At 41.0% G+C, this 26,235-nt stretch overlaps 1 protein-coding gene across 1 annotated transcript in view; it reads left to right on the forward strand.

Annotated features, from left to right (window-relative positions):
- Positions 1-988: 988 nt before the first annotated feature.
- Positions 989-26,235, forward strand: part of LOC127625429 (capZ-interacting protein-like) — a 38,752-nt gene continuing 13,505 nt past the window's right edge. The window contains exons 1-3 of the mRNA XM_052100724.1: positions 989-1,271; positions 23,020-23,106; positions 24,896-24,973. Coding sequence (XP_051956684.1) covers positions 1,266-1,271; positions 23,020-23,106; positions 24,896-24,973 — 171 coding nt within the window. The 5' untranslated portion in view covers positions 989-1,265. The remainder of the gene's footprint in view (positions 1,272-23,019; positions 23,107-24,895; positions 24,974-26,235) is intronic.

Genomic DNA, 26,235 nt, shown 5'->3' on the forward strand with positions numbered 1-26,235 from the left:
ACATTTTAACTTTTCTACATGACTGCATTTTCTGCGAATTTGTTCAACAACCTCCGACATGTTGCACCTTAATTCTTTCTCCTCTTCTCCTTCCGTTTCCTGTCATCTCCCCTTAATATGCAGTTGGTTCATTAATATTCAACATATTATTTGCATACTGATTATTTAAATAGTACTAGTATCTATTAAGGTAAGGATATCTTTGATCTAAAATGTTACTAGTAACTAAAAAATAAGCACTAGTTCTATTTTTTCTTAACAAGCTGGGTATAATTAAATAGACACTATTGGAATAAGCACTAGTATCTAATAAATAAGGACTAGTATCTAATGAATAAGTACTAGTATCTAAAGAAAAGGCACTAGTAGGGCCTACCTAAAGAATAAGCACTATCTAAAGAAAAGGCACTAGTACCTAAAGAATAAGCACTAGTAGCTAATGAATAAGTACTAGTACTTAATGGAATAGATAGTATCTAAAAAATAAGCACTAGTAGCCTGAAAATAGAGACTAGTAGGTTAAAATGATTAAATGTTAAAACGGCTTGCCATACTGTTTGGGCAGCATCTGCACTTGCAGCAATTTCGGCCACCATAAGCGCAGTTCGAATAAAAAATGCTCTATACAGAGCACACTATTTTATGACACAAAGCCAAAATGATTAATACGTTATCTAGGTCACCAACAAGCAATAACAACCAGTCCTTTGAGTTTTTAAAAAGCGCACAGGCTATAAAGGGCCGTTCACACCTTAAACGTTCATGAGCTTAAAAAAAAAAGTAGCTAGACGCTACGCTTAAAACAGCACGCGGGTGTTTGTCTCGACTCTCGAGACTCAAAATGAGTTCGGTGTGACGGCGCTGAATAATGTGTCGTCTTGTTGAAACCTATTGAATTTTAGCACTGCAACAAAAAAAAGGAAACAATTTTGCTCGCGGAGACAACAATATGATGCTCACCGTTAATAACGGTACATATATATAGCGCCCTAAATCATTAGTTTAACCGGCGAATATGCTTGAATAGGCTAATACTACTGACCATTCTCCGCAACAACAAAAAAAATTAAAAATTGGCAAGGCACAATCCTTCAGCCGTGGAAATGTTGTAAGGGTCAGACCTAAATAGTCGACCACCCTCTTGAGCTCTGAGAGAAAGAGGATGAGAGAGAGCGCGTTCGTGTGAAGAGAGGGAGCGCGAGCGTCACTTCAGCGTCGCACCAAAACAGTAGCAAAAGTTGAGGACACTCAAACAACGCTGGACGATGGAGGTATGAAAACAATTGCTGTGATCTAAAACGTATTTGTTGTTTTAAACGTTGTGTAATTTAATTCCCTATTCTGCTTTCACGCGTAGCCTGCACACAGTATATACATAATTTAACTTAATTTATAGATATCTTGAGATTACATTATGCAAAATTCTGTCCTCTATAGAAGTGTGTTGAGAATATACATTTAGCTTTTTAAAGTTGTATTTGAGCATTTGTTTGGGTAAAACGAGTTGTTGTTACTTAAATGTTTTTTTCTTTTTGCTATAATTTTTAAATATTAAAATTATTTATTTCAATATTTCTAATGGAGAAATGCTTAATTATGCTCAAATTTCAGTAAAACCAAAGTGTTCTGCCATGGTTAGAAGTAATAACGGTTTACACCTCACATTGTGACGCTGTCAGTAGGGATTTGTCTGGGTCCCATGTGACGGTTTTGAGTCAGTGGGTGAGAGAAGAAAAGAGCACAGCTGTGGCTCACAAAGTCTTTCTGAATGTCTTTGACACCTGTCACTTTTAGCACACTTCCATTTATCATGATTTATGTATCAGTATGTTTGCAGAGGACATCAGCACCACAGGTTTTTATGGTTGTATGCAGTCTCTTTGAATTGTGTTTGGATCAAATTTCTAGCCACCAAAGACTATTGAATCCTTGACACAAGTTAGAAGAAAGTATGGCTGGAATGGCATCAAGCTAACTGACACAGGAAGTAATGTAACTTCATCCGTATGACAGATTAAAATGGCGGGTTTGTATGGTGGAACCACTTGAGTGTGTTTGTAGTCACATGCATGCATACAGGGATGTGCACAGGCATTTTGGGGAGCAGAGGCTCAAGTGTTAAAAAAGGGCACTTTTCATAATTATTTATTTAAATATTTTTTTTTTTAAACAAAGCGTTAAATATATTAACACAACTCTGAATTCCTTACCAATTTATTTAAATTCCCTCACACTTATTGTTTCATACTCAACAGATTACTACAAAATAATCAGTTCACACAGAGATAATGGTCTTCTTTAGTATTCACTAGGTTTATCACAAGAGCAGGCAACAGCAAAGGAAACTATGCTAAAATGTGCATGTTTTCTATGCTACTAGTTTCAAGTATATATATAGAATAAATGACTGCACCAAGGAGAGGGACATGGTTTCACAACTAATTTGTTTATTTTCCACAAGGCAATAAATTGTTTGAATTCTTTTGGTGTTATTGGAATACATAACACTTCAAAATCAACAAAATCTTCACACTAAACTGAAAAAAGCCTGTTGCTGCTATTTTGTTAATTTTACAGGGAATAAAAAACACTGCAAAAAATGATAGACAAAAATACAGTAACTTAAGTTAAATTATTACAAAAAAAGAACTTTGAAATAATATAGTTATTTTGTTTATCCTATTCACCTGCAGTGCCTTGTCAAATGTATGCAAATTGTGCATTTTAGTTGGTTAACGCCTAATTTGCATATCAATGTGGCGATTGTGATGATGTTATTAGACACAAATTGTACTGTATTCACCTGTAATGTCTCCATTAAGTACAGTACATTAGCCTGTATGGCCATGATATATTGCCTTAGTTAAACTTTAGCTAACTTATTATATTAGCTAGTAGCTCATGAGTCATGCATGTTAGTAAGACACAAGTTAACTATATTTAGCTTTTGGCTAATTAGCTGTAAATCGAGGCAATGGAGGCTTAGTCTTTTGTACATCACAACTCACCTCCACACCACAACTCACCTCCACACAAGCCAAGAAAAACACAATTGGGATAGGAGCTGTGAGGGGCTGCTGTCTGCCTGTCTGTGTGTCTGATGTGCCGATGTGTGCTGGAGAGGGGGAGAGGCAGGAGGAGAAGGAGGGTGGGAATCGGAACCCGACAAAGTCTCATCTACCGACCTGATATTTAGATTTTTTATTCAATAAATATATTTGTTTGACAGGGAAGCTTTGCGCAAAGAATATATATACACTCACCTAAAGGATTATTAGGAACACTATACTAATACTGTGTTTGACCCCCTTTCGCCTTCAGAACTGCCTTAATTCTACGTGGCATTGATTCAACAAGGTGCTGAAAGCATTCTTTAGAAATGTTGGCCCATATTGATAGGATAGCATCTTGCAGTTGATGGAGATTTGTGGGATGCACATCCAGGGCACGAAGCTCCCATTCCACCACATCCCAAAGATGCTCTATTGGGTTGAGATCTGGTGACTGTGGGGGCCATTTTAGTACAGTGAACTCATTGTCATGTTCAAGACACCAATTTGAAATGATTCGAGCTTTGTGACATGGTGCATTATCCTGCTGGAAGTAGCTATCAGAGGATGGGTACATGGTGGCCATAAAGGGATGGACATGGTCAGAAACAATGCTCAGGTAGGCCGTGGCATTTAAACAATGCCCAATTGGCACTAAGGGGCCTAAAGTGTGCCAAGAAACATCCCCCACACCATTACACCACCACCACCAGCCTGCACAGTGGTAACAAGGCATGATGGATCCATGTTCTCATTCTGTTTACGCCAAATTCTGACTCCACCATCTGAATGTCTCAACAGAAATCGAGACTCATCAGACCAGGCAACATTTTTCCAGTCTTCAACTCAAGCGAAATTGTTACAAACAAATTGTAGCCTCTTTTTCCTATTTGTAGTGGAGATGAGTGGTACCCGGTGGGGTCTTCTGCTGTTGTAGCCCATCCGCCTCAAGGTTGTGCGTGTTGTGGCTTCACAAATGCTTTGCTGCATACCTCGGTTGTAACGAGTGGTTATTTCATGCAAAGTTGCTCTTCTATCAGCTTCATCAGTCGGCCCATTCTCCTCTGACCTCTAGCATCAACAAGGCATTTTCGCCCACAGGACTGCCGCATACTGGATGTTTTTCCCTTTTCACACCATTCTTTGTAAACCCTAGAAATGGTTGTGCGTGAAAATCCCAGTAACTGAGCAGATTGTGAAATACTCAGACCGGCCCGTCTGGCACCAACAATCATGCCACGCTCAAAATTGCTTAAATCACCTTTCTTTCCCATTCTGACATTCAGTTTGGAGTTCAGGAGATTGTCTTGACCAGGACCACACCCCTAAATGCATTGAAGCAACTGCCATGTGATTGGTTGATTAGATAATTGCATTAATGAGAAATTGAACAGGTGTTCCTAATAATCCTTTAGGTGAGTATATATATATATATATATATATATATATATATATATATATATATATATATATATATATATATTAGGGCTGTCGATTTAACGCCTTAATAACGTGCGATTAATTTTACAAAAAATAACACATTAAAAAAATTAACGCAATTAATCGCAACGCTTTCCTGAGAAATTCCTGAGAAATACAAGCTTTTAGTACCACCTGTTTACTCCAGAGGGCAGTAAGTGAAATTTCAGCTGTGTGAGCAACACAGTTTATTACAGTGAACAAAACATTAACAACCCGTCAGCGGACACACATCACAAACGAGTGTAAAATGGCAGGCAAAACTGCTAAAATACATAGATTTGCCCCTTGAAGGTCTCTGCGTTGTTCTGTCTTTTCTGAGCACTGAAGTAAAGCAATTATTGTTAATAATTTGCACTTTACAAATTCATCCCGCTATTAATTTTATCTGACTCCAATTTTATATTAATCTGACTCCAATTTTAAGTTGACCTCTGATTTAGATTAAAGCTCTAAATTCTTTCTGATTATTCTTTTATTTTAATCATTTAAGTTATTGATTACTCTGAATCCTCTTCTATTCATTTACCTTTTGATCAGTTTCTAATGAGATTCAAACTGACTGTCTTTAAGTGGCTTCCTCCTACATTAAAGCTTCAGTTATGATAGAAATGATTCTTAAAATGGGATTCTCCTGCTCGGTTCCTCCAGATCGGTTTCTCCTATTTTAAAGACCCAGTATTGATATAAATGATTTCAGAGGAATACAGAATAAATCAAAAAGTAATAATTTATTTGCCAGGTAGGATTTAAAACACAAGTTAAAGAAACAAGTCAAAGAACATACCTGGCAGTTGAGAAAAGTACATGTAATTGCAAAGCATGGGAAATCTGAATGCAGATTCCTATTATTACAGTTACACACAACGAGGTGTGGGATCATCTGACTACAGAGAACCTTGAGCTCTGGGCCAGCCTTCCTTAAATATACAGACAGAATACACATTGTGTACCAAATGGTATTATCCTTTGTTCAATGAGAATTTGGGGGTGAAAGGGTTCTTGGCTTCATGGTGTTAAACCTTCAAGGAGGGGGATAGGCCTCCACAATTATTCAGTATTTGGCATAGACCTTATAACTTTGTTGTCATTAAGTTTTATAAACCTGGGGACAAAACACTACACCAGACGCACCAAGACATTTTAAATGATACCAAACATGTTACACAAGTTACATTATTTGTATACATCAGATATGGTCTTGTTGGTTTTGTTACATACAGATCTTAGGTGAGTTTGGGGTGATTCTGGGCTTAAAGGGAATGGATGAGGAGGAGGAGAGGGGAGAGAATGGGACAGATGTGGAAGGGCAACAATGAGGTGTGAATTTGCAGTCTTTGCTCAGTGGGGTGTGGTGCCTAAGGAAGAGTTGCTAATTGTGAGAAAGTTAATTTGTTACATTGTTATACAGTTGCTCTTTGCCTTTGAATGCAAACACATTGGCACCCCGCCTTACACATGCGTTATGTAATTGTGTTCAAAACACTTGAAGGAGCGCAAATGCGAACTAAGGAATCTCAAGATATGTTTAAAGATTGAGTATTAAACTATATTTAACTTGACACAGTGACCTAAACATTTTATTTTTAACACACCCGAGACGCGACACAAGTATGTCTGACACAGGTCGTATGGTCTTTACCTCACAGACATTTAATTACTAACAAGGTTACGGAGGTGTCCTTTAAACTGTTACACCGTTTTTACCCAGTCAATCTTTATTTAAGAAACATGCTCCCTGAAATAGATCCACTTTGCTCCTTCTGTAATGCTGTAGATGAATCTGCCCCTCACCTTTTTTGGGAATGTGTCCACGCTGTAGTATTTTGGAGAAAATTTTGTTTGTTTGTACGTACCTCTATTTTAACTAGTTTTTCTTTGCTTTATAAAGACGTTTTATTTGGTTTTCACAGTTTTGATAACTTAAGTTAATATTTTCTGATTAATCTGTTTATTTTTCTTGCCAAGTTTTTTATACATAAGTGTAAATTTATGTCTATAAAGCCCCTATTTGCACTTTTTTGTAAAGACTTGGAATATTATTTAAATACTCTTTGTACCTCCAACAAGTCCAAAGCATTGAAAACCATTGCACTATGTAATTAATATAATGTCTTGGCATTATTGTAAAATATATCTGTAGTATTGTGTACTATGTATACCCCTGGCTTGTTTCTAAAAAAAAAAAAAAAAATGTCTGACGCAGGTGTTTGCTGTGAACTGTATGCCAATGATTGACTTATGATCAATAATATGGTAGTAAACAATACATTGTATTATAAAGCCGCTTTTTGAATGGTCTTATCAATGATTAACTCTTCTGCCACAAGAATGTAATGCATTTTAATTATCAGAATTGTTTTTATTTTACAAATATATATATATATATATACATACATATATATATATATATATATATACATACATATATATATATATATATATATATATATATATATATATATATTTGTATATAATTATCAATTTATTAGATTGCCCCTGGGCACCTCGGCAGATCTACTAAGAGTATATTCTAAAAGAATGGCACACCATCTTTTTAAAAACGCCTTTCCGGTTGTGTGTTATTCCTGGATGCGGTCGATATCTCTCGCCTTCAGACTTTCGTGCGAGACATCTTTAGTGGATGCGTCATGGCAACGTTGCAGTCACGGCTCACTTTTGTAAGAAAGCAGCCACCCCAGCGGTTCCCTGCCTCAGTCCTTCTACCCATGGGTATGAGGCCAGCACGGCTAGCATTTGGGGACCACAATGGGACCACCTCCACAGGGTAAATCCCCATGGTCCTCCCATTCCCCAGCATGCTCGTTTGCTCCAGTTAGGCTCCCGGATGAGCGCGCCGGCTCGTCTCAGGGCGAGTTCTACCTCTTGTTCGGTGCCCGCGAAGGTGATGAGCATTCGAGCGCAGCGTCGGAGAGCGGACTCATCCAGTCAGACACGTAAACCTCTGCTGGGCTTCCCCCTTTGGGCTTGGTTGCCACTCACAGGCGGACGCGGAAATTACGGACATGCTTTCCCGAGCATCCGCGAGTGTCTGCTAGAGTGGAACCCTCCGCTCTCCCTGAATCCTCGCGGCTCAAAGATTGGTATCTGGGCTCGTGGCACCGTTCACAGCCACACTCCGCCCCTGTGCCTTTCTTCCCGGAAGTGTATGAGGAGCTGACAAGATCGTGGGAGGCACCTTTCACTTGTCGGTCCCGATCTTTCGGCTCCCCGCTCTCACTACCCTTGATGGTGGGGCGGCAAGGGTTATTCGACGATGCCCCCAGTGGACAAGGCCCATCCAACACATCCTGCCCCAATGCGGCTGAAGATCCCGCACCATGGCTGTGCATTGCCAAAGGCGCCCCCCTGCAGCAGCTGCACCGGCTCCTCCTTGGCCCAATCCTGCGGCCCCGCCCCAGCATCGAGCCCCCTGCAGGAAGCAGACGCCACCCGTCTCATGGCCGCCTGCTAAGAAGAATACTTCTAAGCGCCCCTGAGACGGGCAACCCGGGGACAAGAAAACCTGCTGTCCTGGAGCTGGTACATTGACCACTTCATCACCCAGTGGAGGGCCGGGAGGTGAATCTTTTGTTCCCTTTTAATTTTGTTTTGCCGCACGCTCAAGTAGCTGCAGTACCCAAACAAAAGAGCAGTTCTCTCATTCCCTGGGTCACATAACTAGTGTGTACGGCCATCACCCCGACCACCGTCCACCATTTCTCTTTGGCAGATTCCCTGCCCCAGCGCATCAAGCTGTGGCACAAACAGGCTCAACCCCGGACGGCTTTGACGGACCGTGGGGACGAAACACGTCCTCCCTCCTCCTTGACCGATCCACTGGGGAGTATCAGGAGTCAGGTAAGTGCTTACCTGTCTCTCGACTCGTCTATGTGGCCTCCCTGGCTCCACCCCGCCGCAAGACCCCACGGACTGTCCGATTTGGCTACGTGATTCAGTTTGCCAGGTGCCCGCCCAGGTTCAGCGGCATCCACTTCACCTCAGTGAAGGGCGAGAATGCCGCCACCTTTCGCACAGAAATCGTTACCCTTCTGTGGAAGCGTGTGATAGAACCTGTCCCTCCGGCCGAAATGAAGAACCCGTTTTACAGCCCCTACTTCATTGTACCGAAAAAAGGTGGTGGGTTGCGGCCAATCTTGGACCTACGAATACTGAACCGGGCTTTACAAAGTCTCCCGTTCATGCTGACGCAAAGGCATATTCTAGCGAGCGTCCAACATCAAGATTACTTTATCAGCAGTAGATCTGATGGACACGTACTTCAACGTCTCGATTCTACCACGACTCAGACTCTTCCTGTGGTTTGCATTCAAGGGTCGGGCAAACCAGTACAAAGTCCTCCCTTTCGGCCTGTCCTTGTACCCTCACCTCTTCACGAAGATCGAAGAGGCTACCCTTGCTCCTGGATGGGCCCACGGCTACATTGGCACATCAACTGCCTCAAGTTGTTAGCCACCACCCTGCGGAGGTTCCGGCTGTTGATCCAGGGCAAGCATGTGCTGCTCGAACAGACAACACGGCAATAGTAGCATATATCAACCGCCAAGGTGGTTTACGCTCCCCTCGCTTGTCACAACTCGCCCGGTGTCTCCTCCTCTGGAGTCAGCAGCACCTCAAGTCGCTGAGAGCCACTCACATCCTGGGCGACCTCAACACCACAGCGGACGCACTGTCACGGCAAGTCACTCACAAGGGAGAGTGGAGGCTCCACCCTCAGGTGGTCCAGCTGATCTGGAGTCGATACGGGCAGGCACAGGTAGACCTGTTCGCCTCCCCAGAATCCTTCCACTGCCCCCTTTGGTACAGATGGTATAGACGCACTGGCACACAGGTGGCCTCCTGGACTACGTAAATATGCATTTCCCCCAGTGAGCCTGCTTGCACAGACCCTGTGCAAGGTCAGAGAGGACGAGGAGCAGGTCATCCTAGTAGCACCCTACTGGCCCACCAAGACTTGGTTCTTGGACCTCACACTACTCGCATCAGCCCCTCCCTGGCAAATTCACCTGAGGAAGAACCTTCTTTCTCAGGGACGGGGCACCATCTGACACCCTCGACCAGACCTCTGGAACCTCCATGTCTGGCACCTGGACAGGACACAGAAGACCTCAGTGGCCTACCACCTGCCATGGTAGACACAATCACTCAGGCTAGGGCCCCCTCTATGAGGTGCCTGTATGCCTTGAAGTGGCATCTGTTCGCTAAGTGGTGTTCTTCTCAGCGCGAAGACCCCCAGAGATGCACAGACGGCTCAGTGCTTTCCTTTCTGCAGGAGAGGTTAGAGGGATGGCTGTCCCCCTCCACCTTGAAGGTGTACGTAGCCACTATAGCTGCACACCATGACACAGTGGGTGGTAAGTCCTTAGGAAAGCACGACTGATCATCAGGTTCCTGAGAGGCGCCAGGAGGTTGAACCCCTCCAGACCACTCCTCGTTCCCTCGAGGGACCTCTCTGTAGTCCTGCAAAGCCTATGAGGGGTTCCCTTTGAGCCCTTAGAGTCAGCAGAGCTTAAGGCACTCTCTGTGAAGACTGCCCTCCAGACGGTGCTCACCTCCAACAAGAGGGTAGTGTTCTCTGTCAGCAAAACGTGCCTGGAATTAGGTCTGGGCTACTCTCACGTGATCCTGAGACCCCGACCAAGCTACTTGCCCAAGGTTGCCACGATCCCAAGTGAACCTGCAAGCGCTGCCCCAGGAGGAGGCAGACCCAGCCCTTACAGTGCTGTGTCCGGTGTGCACTTAACGCATCTGTTTGGACCACACGCAGAGCTTCAGAGCCTCTAAACAGCTCTTTGTCTTCTTTGGCTTACAAGCTCAGCATTTGTAACCCCCGGCAGGGCTACGGGCCGATTCTACCAGGAGTGTGGCAGCCTCCTGGTCTCTGAACAGTGGTGCCTCTCTAACAGACATACCCAGAGCTTCCCAGGGCTTGGCCTCCCGAGCCTCTCAGGGCTCCGCCTCCAGAGCCTTCCACGGCTCCACCTTCAGAACACTCCACGGCTCTGCCTCCCACGGCTCTGCCTCCAGAGCCTACCACAGCTCCACCTCCAGAGCCTTCCACGGCTCCGCCTTCAGAACCTTCCACGGCTCCGCCTTCTACGGCTCTGCCTCCTGAGACTTCCATGGCTCTACCACCTGAGTCTTCCACGGCTCCGCCCTCCATGGCTCCGCCACCTGAATCTTCCATGGCTCCGCCTTCCACGGCTCCGCCCTCTGAGTTCTCCATGGCTGTAGCCCTGTGGCCACCTCCCAGGACTCCTGACCCAGTTCCTGTCCTGTGGCCACCTCCCAGGCCTCCTGACCCAGTCCCTGTCCTGTGGCTACCTCCCAGGCCTCCTGATCCAGTCCCTGTCCTGTGGCTACCTCCCAGGCCTCCTGACTCAGTCCATGTCCTGTGGCCACATCCCAGGCCTCCTAACTCAGTTCCTGTCCTGTGGCCGCCTCCCAGGCCTCCTGACTCAGTCCCTGTCCTGTGGCCGCCTCCCAGGCCTCCTGACCCAGTCCCTGTCCTGTGGCCACCTCCCAGGCCTCCTGATCCAGTCCCTGTCCTGTGGCCACCTCCCAGGCCTCCTGATCCAGTCCCTGTCCTGTGGCCGCCTCCCAGGCCTCCTGACCCAGTCCCTGTCCTGTGGCCGCCTCCCAGGCCTTCTGACCCAGTCCCCGTCTTGTGGCCCCCTTGGACTACCTGTTTACCCTTTGTGCCCCCCTTGGACTGCCTGTCTGCCACTTGTTCCCCCCGTGGACTGCCTGTTTGCCCTTTGTGCCCCCCTTGGACTGCCTGTTTGCCCTTTGTGCCCCTTGGACTGTCTCTTTGCCCCTTGCGCCCCCCTTTGACTGCCTGTTTGCCCCTTGTACCCTCCTTGGTCTCCCTGCCCCCCCCGAGCCCTCCCTTCACTCCTTGGACGATTTTGTTTTTGTGGGTTTTGAAAAAAAATTTAGGAGCGTCTGGAATTCGCTCATTTGAGGGGGGGGTTACATCACGATTCCCCGTTGTCAGCTCAGTGTTTCTCCCCTGTCACCTGTCCCGAACTACACTTCCCATAATCCTCTGCCCTCATCACCAGTGTCATTGTTCTCACCTGAGTTTAATTTAATCATCACCCTTGTGTATTTAAACCCTGTTGACTGTGTTCCTGCCATGCCCTTCGTCTATGTCTCTCATGTTTATATTTTGTTATCCCCTCGTGGATGTTTTGTTTGTTCCCTGTGTTGTTTAGTTATTTTTAGTTATCTTATTCACCTTTTGCTCCTTTACTAATAAATGCTGCATTTAGATCCTCACTCCTCGTCTGCCCTCGTCTGATTCATAACACCCAGCAACTTTGTAAGTTTCCACCCGGGGTACTTTTTAAACAATTTGAAAGTCATTCAGATGTATTCTGGACACTTGTAGGATTTGAAGAAATTCATACATAGACACAATTTATATTTGTTGTCAATTTATATTGGGATGTCAATCGAATAATTTACACGATGTCCTAATTATGCCAAATTAATCGAATTAATCAAAATTCAACACATTCAATCAATATTTACTGAAAGAAGGGCCCCCACACAAGATCATTTAGAATATAATAAGTAAAACATTTTCAAGTAAAATATATATTAAATACTATAATTTAGATTATTCAAATACATAAGATTATATGCATTGTGGCAGCAGACTACTAAATAATTCTAAATATTCTTTGTTTAATTTCCGTATCATTAAACTTAAAATTGTATCCACAGTTTTCCTGACTGGGCGGCAACATGATGATTCTGATTGTCTGTTTTCTGGATCTGTTCTCCACGAGAAGCTATGTAAAATCTACCGAAACGAGTGATCCAGATGGAGTACAACCAATTAAGTGTTAGTTGGAGTAAATTTTAGTTCAGCCTCAACTTGTGCATTTATTTGGTGTCATATGAATTCCAACTCTTTAATGATATCAGCATAACTAACCTCGGGCCATTGCTTCATGTCATCTATCTACTCGTGAGGCATGGTCAAAAGACAGTCATTGCAACTCTGTAATGTATCAGCACTATGGAGCCTCTATTTTTTATTTGGCCATTTTTATACATAACATTATTCGCTAAAATCATACACAGATGCGAGTGAAAACACTGGAGTCCGGAAAATAAAAACAGGCTCCCTTGATGAATCACACATTCAGGAAAAAGTTGGATTGGCATATGTTCTGTCAGCGGCATTTTTAGTTGTTGATCTATGTACTGTATGGAGCATCTCACTTTGGTTGCACCGTGTCTCACAACTTTTCAGCATCTCCAGTCATAAGCGCTGTGTTTTTAGGACACTGTGTCAAGTTAAATGTAGTAATATGTTGAAAAATGTGTTTTGAGGTCCCTGTACTCTGTTGTGCTCAGTCCAGCTGTCTTCCAGTGTGAAAGTGGATTTGACAAGGCTCGTTACCTCTAGAGCCGGAGCTGACTGCCCCCTACTGCCGCAGATTCACAAAAACATCAAGGTTGTACATCAAGTTTGATTAATTGCATTAATTATTTTTGTCATATAATTAATTGCGCTTAATTATATATATATATATATATTGCGTGTTAAATTGACAGCACTTATTTGTATAAAAAAATGTATCCAAGCATTTCAAGCATAAGCAGCACTTTAGGCTTTTAAGGTCAGGAGAAACATATACATTATTCAGTTGAGTTTGGGATTGTTACAGATTAAAGAGGTTGAGGACACAGTGTGGTGTTAAACAATATTATTACATCATTATTAGAATTAAACAATTTTATGTTTATATTTTATTATAAAGCCACTGGTGAAGTGAATGTGGAAATACAACATGCCAAAAAACTGACTATGCTTGTTTGTGGTTCTGTCGTCTGGTTTGGGAAATTACTTTTCTGTCAGAAATGGCTCATTTGCTCCAACACATGCTGGCGGCCAAAAGTTTGGAAAAATGTACAGAGTTTGCTGTTTCGGAAGGAAATTGGTACTTTAATTCAGCAAAGTGGCATTCAGCTGATCACAAGGTATAGTCAGGACATTACTGATATAAAAACAGCACCATCACTATTTGAAATAAGTCGTTTTTGATCAAACTAGACAGGCCCCATTTCCAGCAGCCATCACTCAAACACCTTATCTTTGAGTAATCATGATAAATTGATAATTTGGTATTAGAAAATCACTTGCCATTATATCAAACACAGTTGAAAGCTATTTGGTTCATTAAATGAAGCTTAACATTGTCTTTGTGCTTGTTTTTGACTTGCAACAGTATGCAGTAGACTGGCATATCTAGTCAATATTAGGTCAAAAAATCTGAATACATATTGTAATGTGGCCGCAATGGATTATCTTTTTTTTTTCTTTTTATTTTTATAAGACAATTTCCAAATAAACAGGCTTCAAACCTTTCAAACAGTTTTTGAACAGAAATGCTCTAGTCAGCATTTGCATATTTCATACTAAATAAATGTACATGTTTCTCATTCTCTGTGCACTTTTTTAACATTGAGCTGAAACACATTCATACATGATTTCATTCCTGTCATCCAAGAATACGCTCCACTGCTATAGGTGCTATAGCCTAAACACTGGATTGAAGGCATTTAGTTTTACGGCCTTGTGCTAGGGCCTATTGACTCCTACAGAACTGGGTTGCATTGACTACTGGATATTTAAGTTCATTATCTGCTGAATGTCAGCTATGGGAACATGCGGGTCAGTGTCAGTTCCTCAGCAGCTGTTAGCAGGGGCGTCGGACTAGGGGGGTAAAGGGTACCGAGTACCTAGGGCCCGAGGCAGGGGGGGCCCCTTAGAAGTCAGTTTTCTATACATACATATTTGGTACGGGGGCCCAGCAAGATGGTTTGTACCCAGGGCCCAAAATTTGGTGCTATGCCCCTGGCTGTTAGGGCAATGGTTCTCTCTTGTTTGAGCTGTACACAACTATGCAGTGTGCTCATAGATGACAGAGATATCTGGGGAAGGGAAATGTTATTGCAACACATTATAATATTATAAAAGTTTCCTCCCCAAAAGAGTCTTCTGTTTTTCTGTGCTGGTGAGAGTTGTGTGCATTTAGTAGAGTGATCATTACTTAATGAAGAACTTGCTGATCTTTGTGCAAGGAGACTGTAAGAGCAACTGGGTATGAACATGTACCAACCGCCCTTCAAAATGCATCAACATGACTTGATATGGAGTATTAGCAAGTGAATGCCCAGTGCAGCTGTCCTCAGGACACAGTGTCCATGTTTTTTCCTTGACAAGTTTGATTTCAATATGCTGACCTACAAAGGCAAAATGCAGTAACCATGACAACTCTGAAACTGAGAAAAATGGCTTCAAAATACACTGAGGTTTGCCTTTTAGTGTGGTTTTTCTGGTTACTGCATTTTTCCCCTCTCCGTTTTATCTGAATTTGAGTAGTGTGAAAAAGTAGCGTAGTTGAACTAAACCTATCAAAGGACAAAACATTATCTTAGAGATCCTATTTTGAACTAAAAATATGTTGTAACTGTGTTTTGCTTTTGTACTGCAGTGTGGGTTGGTTGTTTCATAATTGGAGTCAGGTAATACCCTTGTCTGCCGAGTAGAGCTTGTAGATGTCAGATAGCACCAGACCAAGTGCAACAAGTGGAGTGAAGTTACACTGTGGCAGGATGGGGATGTCCATCTGTATAATCCTGGAACACTGCGTGGTTGATTCAATAATTGGACCCTGAGTGGTAACTGGGTGTGAGGCCAGCGTGAGGTGAAGTCCGTAATAACTCACTGACTCACACCAGAGTGTTTAGCGAAGGCTCGACTTTTCCAGCACACCATCCACTCCAAATATTCCAAACCAGAACATGAGGTCGTAGTACTGGGGCACTTCTGGCAGGAGATCACACTGTGAGAAATCGATTGTATTTGTTCTCTGTTGTCAAGAGTGGTGGTCCTGTTCTCTGAAGAAAATAGGGGCTTAGGCCAGGAACACACTCAACACTAGTATACGTATGCATTACCAGTGAATTGCAAAAGCATGATCCCATTGCATATATCATGCATTTGTGCATGTGTTACGAGTTACCTTGAATTACCCTCAAATGTCTGTCCAATTCAACCGGAAATGTTAATATTCAGGTAGCTAGCTATAAACATGTAGAAATTTTAATGAACTTGCTCAGCTAGATTTTCATCAAACTGTTATTCGGTCATGACAGTAGTTGACCTGAAAGACAAAACTGAACCTAGAAGAAGACTGTTTATGCTAATACCCACTATAGTGCCCCTTATGGCAAAGAGGTTGCAGCATGTGCTTGCATTGTGGTATCAGTGGCATCTGCGTTCGTATGCTAGAAAAAGGACTGACAAGACTCACCTCTGTAAAATTCACATTGGTCAATTGATGCGATCAGTGCAATGCAGCTGAAGGTAACTTTTTTTTAACTTTTGGTTGCATTGACAGAGCTTAGCTTTTGCATATCCTTGCATTTTTCCTCTATGACGCACCATACCCATTGGAATTCGGTAGATTTAATGTGTTCACTGACGCAATGTAAACTCAAGTATTAGAGTTGAAAAGGCTCTGTCACCCTTTTTGTGTATTCTCTCCCATAATCGTTTAGTGCAGAATGAATACTGTGCCTGCTATCTGCCAGCTTCTTTGTGGAATACTAATAAGATCCAGTTCCACTTCTGTCACTCACTTGACGTTGTGTCGATGTAGTGACACTTGGGGTCGCTCTTGAGAGCCCCGAACTCCTCCCATTCTTGGCTGTCTAGGGCTTCGTGTCAACTAGGAAATGAGCAAGCTCCCCCTGGGCCTTCGGAGAGCCCCATTTGAGCCGATAGAGTTAGTCAAGCTGTAAGACCTCTCCTTAAAGACGGCCCTCCTGATTGCGCTCACCTCCATCAAGAGGGTGGGGAGCGTTCTCTGTCAGCGACTCTTGCCTGGAATTCGGTCTGGTGATTCTCATGTGATCCTGAGACCCAGACCGGGCTATGTGCCCAAAGTTCCCACGGCCCCCTTCAGGGATCAGGTGGTGAAACTACAAGCACTGCCCCGGGAGGAGGCAGACCCAGCCCTGTTGTTCCTGTGTCCGGTACGTGCTTTGCGCACATACTTGGATCGAACGCAAAGCTTTAGACGCTCTGAGCAGCTCTTTGTCTGCTTTGGTGGACAGCAGAAAGGGAACGCCGTCTCTCAACAGAGGCTTGCCCACTGGATCGTGGATGCCATTGTATTGGCCTACCAGACCCAGGCTGTGCCCGTCCCCTTGCTTGGCACCTCTCTTGCAGACATCAGCAGAGCTGCGGGCTGGGCAACAATCAATACCTTAGTGAGATTTTATAATCTCTGTGTTGAGCCAGTTTCGTCCCTTGTTCTTTCAGGTACAAACAGGTAGAGTTCGGTAATACGGAACAGCTGGCCGCGTGTATCGCTTGCATATAGTGCCTTCACCCTCCCCTGAAATGAAAACGTGCAGCTGGTGTGGACTGCTTCCATGCTAGTTACGTCACTACACCCCCCCTCAGGGATGTGGGGAACTACATGACGTCTTTTGGGGCATTGGGGGAGGTTATGTGTAATCATATGCACCTGCTATTACGCACGCAGTAGCTTGCTTGCACCTGTATCAGCAGTTCACGTAGTACGGTTTAGCTGTCGTAAGCTCCATTCCCTGATGGAGGGAACGAGACGTTGTGTCCCTCTTGCCACAACGCTGTACTTGCTGCTGATATGGCTGTGACTGGATCTCGGCTCCTCAGCACAAAACCTGAATGGAGGGGGCATTCCAGCACCTTTTATTCCTGTATGTCAAGGGCAGTGGCATGCAAATTCCACTCGCCAATTCTCATTGGCCTTTTCTCAAAGAATGGGAGGTGTTTGGGGCTCTCAAGAGCGACCCCTAATGTCACTACATCGACACGTCTCTTGAGATTACGACAGTGACCGAGATGTTTTCCTTCACCATCAATCTCCATGCAAGTCCAGGCTGGTTTGTGGTGCTGGTCTAGATGGTGGACCATCATAGCCAAGCTGTTCACCAGCAAAACTTAATTAGTAAAACTGGTTGACCAGCATGGCCTTTCTACTGTAGCTACTTGAACAAGGATTATCTTACCAGCAGGGTGAGAATTTAAGGGGGGCTTAAAGTGACAAAATGCCCCTTAAATTCACATGTTGTCTTTTTAGCATGATGTGGCTGAAGATGAAGCTGTTAAAGAGGAACAGCAGATGAAATGCCCCAGAGTCCCTCTTAGTTGGATGCTCTTTACACATAAGTGCTCCCACACTCATGATTGCTCATGTATAATGAGATAACTCTTACACCAGTGCTGCAAAAGCGAGTATGTCATCATAAGCAAGCCTCTGTTTTGAAGATGAAGAAGGGCCCATGCTGAATTGATTATGTTTTTGCTGTTTGTTGTGTTTACTTGTTCTGTCATCTGAGTTCTGCCAACTGTTGCAATGAAAAAATAAGCTTTGGAATGGATTTGCACAACCTGTGCCACATGTTTATGATGCTAATAAAAGCATTATTGAAACTATTAGTGATGTGAAACAGAGTGATGTCATCAGGGGTCATCTCTGCAGGTGTGTGTTAAATAAAGGCACAGCTGTGGAGCATACACAAACACACATGTGGCAAAACTCACCAACGTCTGGGTCTCAAGGGAAATAGATGCCCGCACCCTACCTTAAAACAAGTTTAAACCAGTAATGAGCTCAACACCCTATACATGACAAGTGCAAATAACTGTCTGAGATACACAACACATGCAGACTTTGAGAAATCCAATTATTATAGAGTTTTCTCTGTGGAATATTCTATAAAATCTTAAAGAATACCAAAATATTTGAAAAAAATTGTTATACATATATTTACATAATACTGTATCTACTCTGCCCTGCAAGAGTAAAAGATAGTAACTACTTGTAACGTAGTTCGATGGAAAGGACTAGGCGAGAACCGGTTTGGCAATATAAATAATATTTTAATGAGAAACTTAAACAAAAGACAAATACACACACATGACGGACATGTCCGTAAACGATCTCTCTCTCTCTCTTGCACCATTGTCCACAATGGGCCTTTATCCCTCTCGGAGGCTTAATAAGCCTGATAAGGGACCGGGTGTGTATAATCACGACCCGGCCCTGCCCTCCGCCCTGTCACATTCCTCCCTCGTTCTCTCCGGCATGACGTACATCCCCTCCCCCCCTCTTTCCCTGGGGGAGGGCGTGCCCTAAGCCCCATCTGCAAGCAGGTCATCCGTATCTACCTGGATGAGGGAGGGGACAAGGGGATGGAAATAGAAATATTAAAAAGGGGAGGGGGTACTTCCTAGAAAGGAGAAAGGAGAGGCTTAATAAGCCTGATAAGGGACCGGGTGTGTATAATCACAACCCGGCCCCACCCTCCGCCCTGCCACACTACTCATTTGTCAAAATTCAGCTATATCCTAACTGAATTCAAGTCTCTTAGACTATGATCTGTCCCATGATAAATGACTGAACTATGCTCAGTGTTATCATTTAATCCACATTTGGCTGCACAATCAAAAACTTTGATTCCATTTTTCTGAGTTGCTGTGTTGATGTAGTCACTGTGTTTTGGTTTTGTAGAGCTTGCTGCATCTCTAAAACTTTGGTAAAAGATTAAAGAGTAAGTCTCAAAGAGGGGAACTGGTGGAGGTTAATCAGCGTTTTCTTGCTGTTGTTAAAAATGCTCTTATATAGCATCTCAGAGATGGGAGCTCCACTCTGGGAACGATTTAGTCTCTGGGGTAAGTCAAGTAATTGTCTTGCCATATTGTTTTTGGTGGATACCATAAATAACTTAATTTTCAGTGATATTCTTTGAATGTTCTTTCTTGGGGTCAAGTCATTTTTATTTGTACAGCGCCTTTCACAACACACATCTTTTTCAAAGCAGTTTTACAGAAAATCATGCATTGACAGAATAAGAAACTGTAATATCTATAATGTCTTAATGTCTAGTGTCATCTTTGTGAGTATGATAAAATATGATTGTGAATTGTGTTTAAAAATAAGTAATTAAATAATAATTGTATTTAGAAACCCAGTGAGCAAGCCGAAGGCGACTGTGGCAAGGAACACAAAACTCCATAAGATGTTGGTTAATGGAGAAAAATAACATTGGGAGAAACCAGGCTCACTGTAAAGTTTTATGTAAAAGAATGGTAATGAAACACAGTGTACCAACAATATGGAATTATAAGGGATAGTGTAGGAATATTGAAGCATTCCTTGATAAAAAAAATTTCCTCTTGCAGAGACTAAATAGGGCAAATGATGTCATCATGAAATGGAATGCTTTTATCTTAAAGAGAACTGGAACTAGTAGAGCTGGAACACATGGGCAGCAGACACAGGCCAAACTGAAAGACGCAGAGAGAAAGAGCTTGAAGAAAAGAGGAAAGGGTTTAAATCAATCTGATCACATTGTGAATTAATAGACAGTGGGTCGAAGGTTCTTCAGCAGAAATTCGCCTGTGCTTACCAAAATGTGCTTTCAAACCACTGCCCCCAGTGGCCAAAGATGGAAGTGTGCCCATGTGTTCAATAACACTTGCACTCCATTTTCCGGGTCGACATAGTGGCGCCAAAAGCTAGTTGTAAAGCAAGATGTTGTTCATAGTTGTAAATGATGTAATACAGTCAACAGGAAAGCATATTTTACTAACCATATGCCGAAACCCATCCCCCAACCCTTAAACCTAACCATCGGTGGAGTAAAACTAGTCTTAGAGGGAAAACCAAATTGTGCTCATATTTGATTATTTGAACGCAATTACTTCCTGGTTTCCATGGGACCAGAACACATGTTTTTGAGACAGCTCGCGCAATTCATTGTCAGTAGCACCACAGTACAAGGTAAACACATATGAATTCATGTATGATGACTCGGCAGAACACCGAATGTCAGGGTACTGGGACATTCTATAGCAACATGTTGAACTCCCGTATAATCATGCTGTTTAAACTGAGGTCTCAACTGAAGGTAGCAGGTGCCGTATTACAGTAACACCCTAACCCTAGAATCCTACCTAATCTGTTAGTAACCATGGTGATTGCAATTAGGATCTATATAAAGGTATGTTTTATTTAACTTTTCACATCTTAACTTAAGACTTTCCAAGATTTTCAAGGAAGTATCTTTAATACAGCCCAAGGTGCTTTCTTTGTCATTGTGAGGTCAAACATCCCTGTTCAGGCACCCTTGCTGTTGTTGACTTATCCAATATACTTCAACTCAACTGAAGTTTCTGCATCATTCTACAACCAACCTACATCCTGTAAAGGTTAAGACTTCTGGAGGTGTTCATACCAAATACGTTATTGCGCTTAAAAAAGCTAGACGCAGCACAATCAATATAACATAACGCAGGTTACTTGAGACTTTATTTTTTACTTCACACAATGTCTAAAAAATTGAAAATTAAAACTGTCAGGTGCAGCGTACCAGTCAAAGACATCAGTCTAGTGCATGTTTAAAGTTGATGTATGTAATTTCTGTGCCACCAAACAGAATTGCAAAAAAAGCTACTCTGTGTTTTCAAAACAGCTTTCTGAATATGCACCCCGTCTGCTGTTGATCAAACAAAGAGATAGTCCCGCCCCAACTTACACCATTGGTTTAGTCAATGTTATTGTGTTTGTAAAGATGGGTCGCTTAAAACAGGAATTTTCAGAGTGCCACAGAGATACAATGCTTATAGTTTTTGAGAAAGTTAAACTATGAATGGCTTGCTTATAGTTGTCTCTGCATTATATAGGAGCTTGGATAGGAGAAAGTATTTTATCACAGAAGAAGATACATACTCCAGCTTTAAATTGAAAAACTACCTATAATCAATTGAAAAACACAGATGCAGTTGGATGGAGAATCCATCAGAGTGAACATGTTTGGTGGTTTCCTGCAAAGTACTGAGAATGAGCACTTTTACAACAAATAATTGCGTCAGACCAAAGACACTGCCTCACTTCTATATTGCACAGTTTGCTATCTCTCTCCACAAGGCAGCACTGGTTTCCCTTCACTGATAGTGAGAGTGCTGATAGTCATACATGGGATAGCTTTAAACAAAGATAATAACACCAGGCTGGAGAGACTGAAGTCATAGAGGACTGAGCCCCTGTGTTCCTCTGAGGATAGTTGTATGGCTCGGTTGCCAAAGAGCACTTTCTCAACATTTTTCTTTTTAAATAGTTTATTTTCGTCACTTTGGTCATGATTGCTTACGACTCTCACGGTTTCCTGTGGTGAAAAATACGATATTTTCTCAACCTTGTCTGTAAGCGTCAGCATTACAGGACATTGAGAAATCTTCACAAGCTATTGAAAAGTCAAAGCTGTACTAAAATCTGCTTTTAGAAGATTTTGACATTGCTTTGCATTCTGCAGTATTGTGCATTTTATTTTGTATTTGAAGAAAGTTTGGGGAGAATTCACAAAGAAAGAATTGCGCCCCTTTAAGTGTTGGAGACAAAATCAAACTTGTGCTATAATACTCTATAACGCTATTAAAAAATGTGTCAGTCAAATATAAAAACTTGAACCGATTAATTATACATTTAAAAGTTTACAGAATCAAAATTTTATGAACAGATTTAGATTAATGATAATAAAATATATAACAGATGAAAACTGTCCTTATGAAAGCCTGCGCTCCTGAAATAATAGCATTAAAGAGTATAAAGTATTAGTTAGTATTAGTTATGTTGTTGATAATCATTTTAGGGACTGTTATTAATTTTACGTGTTTTAGACAGGTGATCGGTGATCAACTCAATTCACACAGCTCAAGTGGAGAAATCACAAAATTTCCTGGATTATTTAATACATTCTTTCATAGCTTTCAGCTTCCTCACTGGGGTTATTAATACAATTATTATTTAATGACTTATTTTTAAACACGATTAACAATCGTATTTTATCTAATTACACAATGATGATTTATCAACATAATAGACATTACAGTTTTATCGTCTGTTAATGCCTGATCTTCTGTAAAGCTGCTTTGAAACTATCTTTGTTGTGAAAGGCGCTATACAAATAAAATTGTCCCGACTTGACTTGAGTTAATGTCTCTCAGTATAATTCTTTTCTCCACACATTTTCATAGAGTAAACATTTTTAATTTAAATCATTAAATGTTTGTTATAATCTTCTTTTCTTGTCGTATTTGTTATTGGTTATGAAATAAAAATACACCTATACATTTTCATCATTACTTTCATTAATGAGATTAACACAGAGTATGACGGTTTTTAAATAACATTAATGAATTGTCTTACATTTCTCATGCATACACAGTTTTGACAGCACTTCACAGTGTGGGCTGGAACGCCGACAGGGGATGCTGCAGCACAATCAGCACCCCCTACTTCCCATGGCTATGATTACAGTCTTTATTACAGCAGATAATAAAATTGACAAATAAAATGGGAAACTCACGTTGATTAACATTTTTGTATTTCAGCAACATTCTGTTGTAAAAAAGCCGTCTGTGGCCGAATTAGCTGGGAAATTCAGTTGTCAAATGGCCCATATGACAGATGCTGAAATGGTGAGCTTTCAGATCACAATATCTTCTCATCCCCTGTCAAACTGATTTCAGCTTCCATACGCCCCTCTCCTTTTTAGCCTTAACCTGGCACCCACACCTTTTTAAAGCTGTCCAGTTTGCATTGTCTCTTTCCTCCCTTTTTATTATGCTTTATCTTTTAGTTTCCAGCACTCTTTTTACCCTCTTTCCTTAGAAATTTGTAGTTTAACAAAGAGTTGGAGGGGTGCGCATCGTCAGATTAGTGGCAACAAATATGTGACAAATTAATTCAATTTTAATTCAACTTTAATTTTCTTAAAGTTCTTAAGAAAATTAAAACAAACCTACAAATGACAGTTTTCATGAGAATACAATTAAAATCTTAATGTGAGTTTAATTATCCAAGTAAAGGCTGTAATAGTTATAGGCCCCTCTCATTTATTTAGATACAGTGAGGTTCCAAAGTCTGAGACTGCTTCTGTTTTTGATTTTGATGTATTTCCTATTCTTTTTTATTACAAAAACGTTTATTAATAAAATACAGATAGTCACAGTATATGGTATTTCCCTTTTGGCTTATTGACAGCATACATTTGAGCTGGCATGGACTCCACAATTTTTTACAAAACCTGGATGATCCATGTTGTCCCAGCATGATTTGAGAATTTTCCAAAGAGCATCTTGTGAACTTCATTGCAAGCAAATCTGACCTTTTATTCAAATTAGTTAACATGGTCAATGTCACAAATTTAATAAGTGACCTAAAAATATGGCTAAAACCTAAATATTTATTCTTAATTTTACATAATAATGTGTCTTTGTTTTACATTTTTCAAAATCAAAAACTATATCTACAATTTGATGTTAGGGTTTGAATCCCAGATTTTCAATGTGGTCTCAGACTTTTAGGCTCCACTGTATCACAGGAGATGTAATACAAGTGTAGTCACAAGTTGGATACAGTATATGCCTTTGATTTTTATAGTCTTTATAGTGCAGGAACAAGAAAAAGCTCCCACCGCTTGAGTAAAATGTGTATAATGTGTGATAAAAGTATGTCACCTGATGCGATGTGTACTGAAATTCACAGGAAAAGATGAAAGATTTTCCTGATTCATATTGTATTTGAACTGTATTTTTAGTTTCGTGCCACCCATATTTTTCACTTATCATGTGCGACTTTGTCCTGAAGTTCTTTGTTCTTTTGTCTCTTTGTTCTATTTAATTTCTGAAGGCATTTATGTTAAGACTGGTGCTCTAGTGCACCCGAACAGTCTAGTCTTCATAAACTGCTTGGCAAGATGTCATTCTATCGCTGAGTAAATGTTGTGTAATGCAGAATTGCATGCCTTTTTATGCAGGTGACAGATAAGTTATCTTGTTTTTAACATTAGCAGTACATATCTGTTTTTTCTCATTTCATCTCAGTTATTTAACTTTTAAAAGCGCTGTCACTCAGTTTAATCACATTCTCAAACATTTCTTCATTCCTAAATGTTAAATTTGATATATATATATTTTATTTATATATATTATAAGTTTTTCCGCAATATTTATGCTACAACATCAAACATGTTCTGTTTGTCGGTAAAATTAGCTTTTGTCATGTTCTATTTTGTATGGATTTGTTGATTTATTTTTAATGCAAACAAATAATTGTAAAGACTTATTTTATGTTAAAATGTTAATAATTATGTTAATATTAATATTTATCTTATTTTTGATTGTGAAGTATTGAGTATTGTGAATTTTATATTTTGGTGGCCATATATGTTTAAGCATGTGGATCAGAGTTCTTATTTTGTTCCAGAACAAGTCTGTGAGGAGGAGACCCCCACGCTCATTGCAGCTACCTGCTAACAATGATGCAGGTCAATGCCAGGATGAGGTGAGATGAACTTCTGTTGGGTTATTGGACTTGGGATAAAAGCATTGCCAGTATTAGACTTTCTGATGTTGTTGTTGTTGTTTTAGTTAACACAGTCTAATAGAATATCTAATAGAAATCTGTGGATATGGGGCCATCCTTTGGTGAAATATTGGAATAGAATACATTTTAACATAAAAGTTTAAATAAATAAATGTATTTAAAAAAAAAATAATAAATACAAATAAAAGTTTAAATGTTACATATGTGGGGAGTTATTTATATAAATCGGTAACACTTTACAATAAGGTTCCATCTGTTAACATTAGTTAATGCTTTAGGTATCATGAACAAACAGTAAACTACATATTTGTGTTACGTCATTCATTACACTTTGCTAATGTTAGTTAATAAAAAATACAGTTGCTCATTGTTAGTTCATGCTGGTTAATTTGTACATTAACTAATGTTAATTAATACAACTTTGATTTTAATAATTAGTTAGTTAATTAGTCAGTATATGTTAGAATTAACATTAACTTAGATTGATATAAGCTGTTAAAATATTGTTCATTGTAAGTTGATGTTAACTAGTGTAGTTAACTATTGTTAACAAATGGGACCCTATTGAAAAGTGTTACCCTCTTGTAATATTTTTTAAACTAACTTTTGCCTCAGCCTTAGATGCGCTCAAAGATTAAAACACTATTTTATTTAAAACATGATTTAAAACATTGCCTTGAAGTTAGCAAATGGACTATAATTGGTGCTTATGAGAAAAACATGATTTGCCATTTGCACTGTGCAAAACAAAAAAACAAATAATAATAAATAAAATAAATGTCTATGGCATTTACAGCCATGATCATAGTCAACTTTTCTTACAGAAATATAGGGATGTATGTTTACTTCTGCATGTTTGATATTGCTGAAGGTCTTTTTTAATAATTCTGGTAGCCCATAAGTAATGAGTCAAGTGTTACCACATTATCTTGAAGGAATTGCTAATGATGGACCATTATTTTAAAGTGAGAGTCATGGTAACACATTATTATTAAATGAAATCTTACTGTTTCCTTCCTGAGGAGTTAAAGGTTGTCTGGACCCTTATAAAGACTAGCAAAATGGCCTTCTATAAGATGTGAGGAGCATTTATGGGTACAAGTCAGGAACCGGCCTACCTTAGATATTTCAAGGGTGCTGAGTCCAAAAAAACTGGTACCCAAGCGAAATGTTTAGTTTTTTACCTTCTAATTTGCATATCAAAATGGCCGCCAAATTGC

Source organism: Xyrauchen texanus, chromosome 31 (genome assembly GCF_025860055.1).
Source record: "Xyrauchen texanus isolate HMW12.3.18 chromosome 31, RBS_HiC_50CHRs, whole genome shotgun sequence".
Classification (NCBI taxonomy): Eukaryota; Metazoa; Chordata; class Actinopteri; order Cypriniformes; family Catostomidae; genus Xyrauchen; species Xyrauchen texanus.